The 2,174-nt window shown below is 42.5% G+C and overlaps 1 protein-coding gene across 1 annotated transcript; it reads right to left on the minus strand.

The window, feature by feature from the left end:
• Positions 1-669: 669 nt before the first annotated feature.
• LOC130373773 (gamma-crystallin M2-like) lies at positions 670-1,917 on the minus strand. The gene is made up of 3 exons (XM_056580406.1): positions 1,909-1,917; positions 1,502-1,744; positions 670-1,115 (listed from the first exon to the last, which is right to left on the minus strand). Exons 1-3 carry the CDS (start codon positions 1,915-1,917, stop codon positions 840-842), a joined length of 528 nt encoding a protein of 175 aa, XP_056436381.1. The 3' UTR covers positions 670-839.
• Between the last annotated feature and the right edge of the window lie 257 nt (positions 1,918-2,174).

Consider the following 2,174-nt stretch of genomic DNA (forward strand, 5'->3'; position numbering starts at 1 on the left):
GACAAGTATTCTGTCCTAGTCAATAGGCCAAACATTGATTATAGCATGGTTTCCGGTTGATGGCTGTAACAGTGACTATAGTCACTGCTGTTCATTTTTGTTCTGAAAGATATAGTCAAGTCAAATATTCAACTTCAATGAGTATGTACATTTTTTTAAGATGTATGTAGGGATTGAACCAAAAACTGTTTAAACAACAACACAATACCTCCACACTGACTGTTCATTTTACAATGAAGATTTTCAAAAGTCAAAATAAATTGACTTAATTTCATTAATCAAACAATACCTTTGACCCACTTCTCACACCATAGTGAAGCATGGACACTATGTCTGTGAATTCATCGAGGGATCAGTTGGATTAAGTAGCAGCAAGGAGAACCTCAGGTGGCAATCTGCTATAATTTAGTCATAAATCAAATACATTAAAGCTGGTCGGGTCTCCTCAATGGAAGCAAGCATAAATGTAATGTGGTAAAAGTGTATGGAATTCATTTCATCGCTAAATGTATGGATATTATTTTGATTCACAAGCAGTCTGATACAATATTAAACCAGCATTCAGTATCGGTTAGAACTCAATCCTGGCTCCCTTGGTTTTGTCAAATGTTTTTTACCTAAACCTCACTGAATATAACACGACAACAATATCTTTGCAGATTGGAGGCTTTTAATGTCAATGTGCATACACACTTAAGAGTGGACTCTGGAAGAAAGTTTGGAATGGAAAAGGAGTGGAAGGAGAGAGAGGTTTTAAAACTTGAGATGATGATCTAAGGCTCTCAAAACCAAGAGATGGTTTTCATTCGTTCCATCACGGAATTCCTCCATGGTGGATTCTAGAACTCTGTGATCCTGCGGAAGGAGCCCACCCCAGGGGAAGGCGCGCCCCAGTCGGTGTAGTTGTGGTACTCGCCACGATCCAGGAAGTACTGTTGCCCCTTGAAGTTTGGCTGCTCGTACAGGGCCCAGGCGCCGTCCGTCACCATGCAGGAGTGGAAGTCGCTGAACTTGAACGCCTCTGAGACCGATGGGCAGTCCTCGGTCCACTCTGCACTTTGCCCTTCGAAGTCCTGCTCATCGTAGAACTTGATCTTCCAGGACTTTCCATAAACCTGGAAAATTCAAAAGGACACAGGCGAAGAAGAGAATAAGATGTTACAATCATAATTTTTCCTCATTGTTTAACTAATGCTGTCCTCTCTGTGTGTCCATCGCTGTTGATTGATTTATTGGCTGTCTTCCTGGTTTCCTCCACCTATAAACGGGCATGGGCAAACCCCTGCCAAAACATGAGCCCTTTATCTCTCTTTTTGTCTGTTGGCCTTCCACTAATTACTGCCGGATCAGTGCACACTGGTATTTTGCTCGGGTACTCTATCGCACCCAGTTATTAATAAGACATTAAACTCCAGTTAAATATGTACAGGAACACTCAAACGAAATATAAACAATCCCAGTGGTGCCCTGGAGAGTGACTATACAGTTTCGCTCAGCTTACATTTTTGATGGAGCGACAAGACTTGATGTTGTCATTGAAGCTCATCCACTGCTGCTGATCAGGGTACTCCCCTGGGCTCAGGATGTACTGGTAGCCCACGTAGTTGGGCCGTTCGTACAGCACCCAGCAGCCGCCCTCCACCCTGATGGAGCCGCAGCGGCTGAAGAAGGAGCTCAGGTCCGGGCAGTCGCTGCTGCACTCATAGCACTGACCCTGGAAGTTCCTGTCCTCAAAGAATATGATCTGTAGGGAAAGGAAACGTGCTGGTGAGTGACCGTTGTATGTTGCACAGTTTTGTTAAGCTGCAGCACAAAGACATATGCATGTCTAAAGATCAAAATAAAAAAGATGACCACAGCAAACAAAAGTTGATTGTGGCGGAAATATTTTTAGTTTGCGATCCTTACCTTCCCCATTCTTAATGATATTGCTCCGCCTTTTTTTTTAACCAATTGGGGTTGGGTTGAACCAATTTTATTTAACCTTTATTTATTCAGGTAGATAACACAATCAGATAAAAACCAATCTCTTTTGGAAGGGTGAGCTTCCAGCCAGCTGCAGCTTGGTTGTGCTATATATCGAAATGCAGAATGTGCTGACAGGAGGATGCCATTGACATCTAAATTAGCTTGATTTGCATATCAGCAGAAAATACTTTTTAGTTTGATTTCAA

Source organism: Gadus chalcogrammus, chromosome 20 (assembly GCF_026213295.1).
Source record: "Gadus chalcogrammus isolate NIFS_2021 chromosome 20, NIFS_Gcha_1.0, whole genome shotgun sequence".
Classification (NCBI taxonomy): Eukaryota; Metazoa; Chordata; class Actinopteri; order Gadiformes; family Gadidae; genus Gadus; species Gadus chalcogrammus.

Bases quoted from the DNA above. Each gene is read 5' to 3' on its own strand.
- LOC130373773 (XM_056580406.1), bottom strand. The intron at 1,116-1,501 runs GTAAGCTGAGCG...TGAATTTTCCAG, and splicing joins CTTGTCGCTCCATCAAAAAT to GTTTATGGAAAGTCCTGGAA.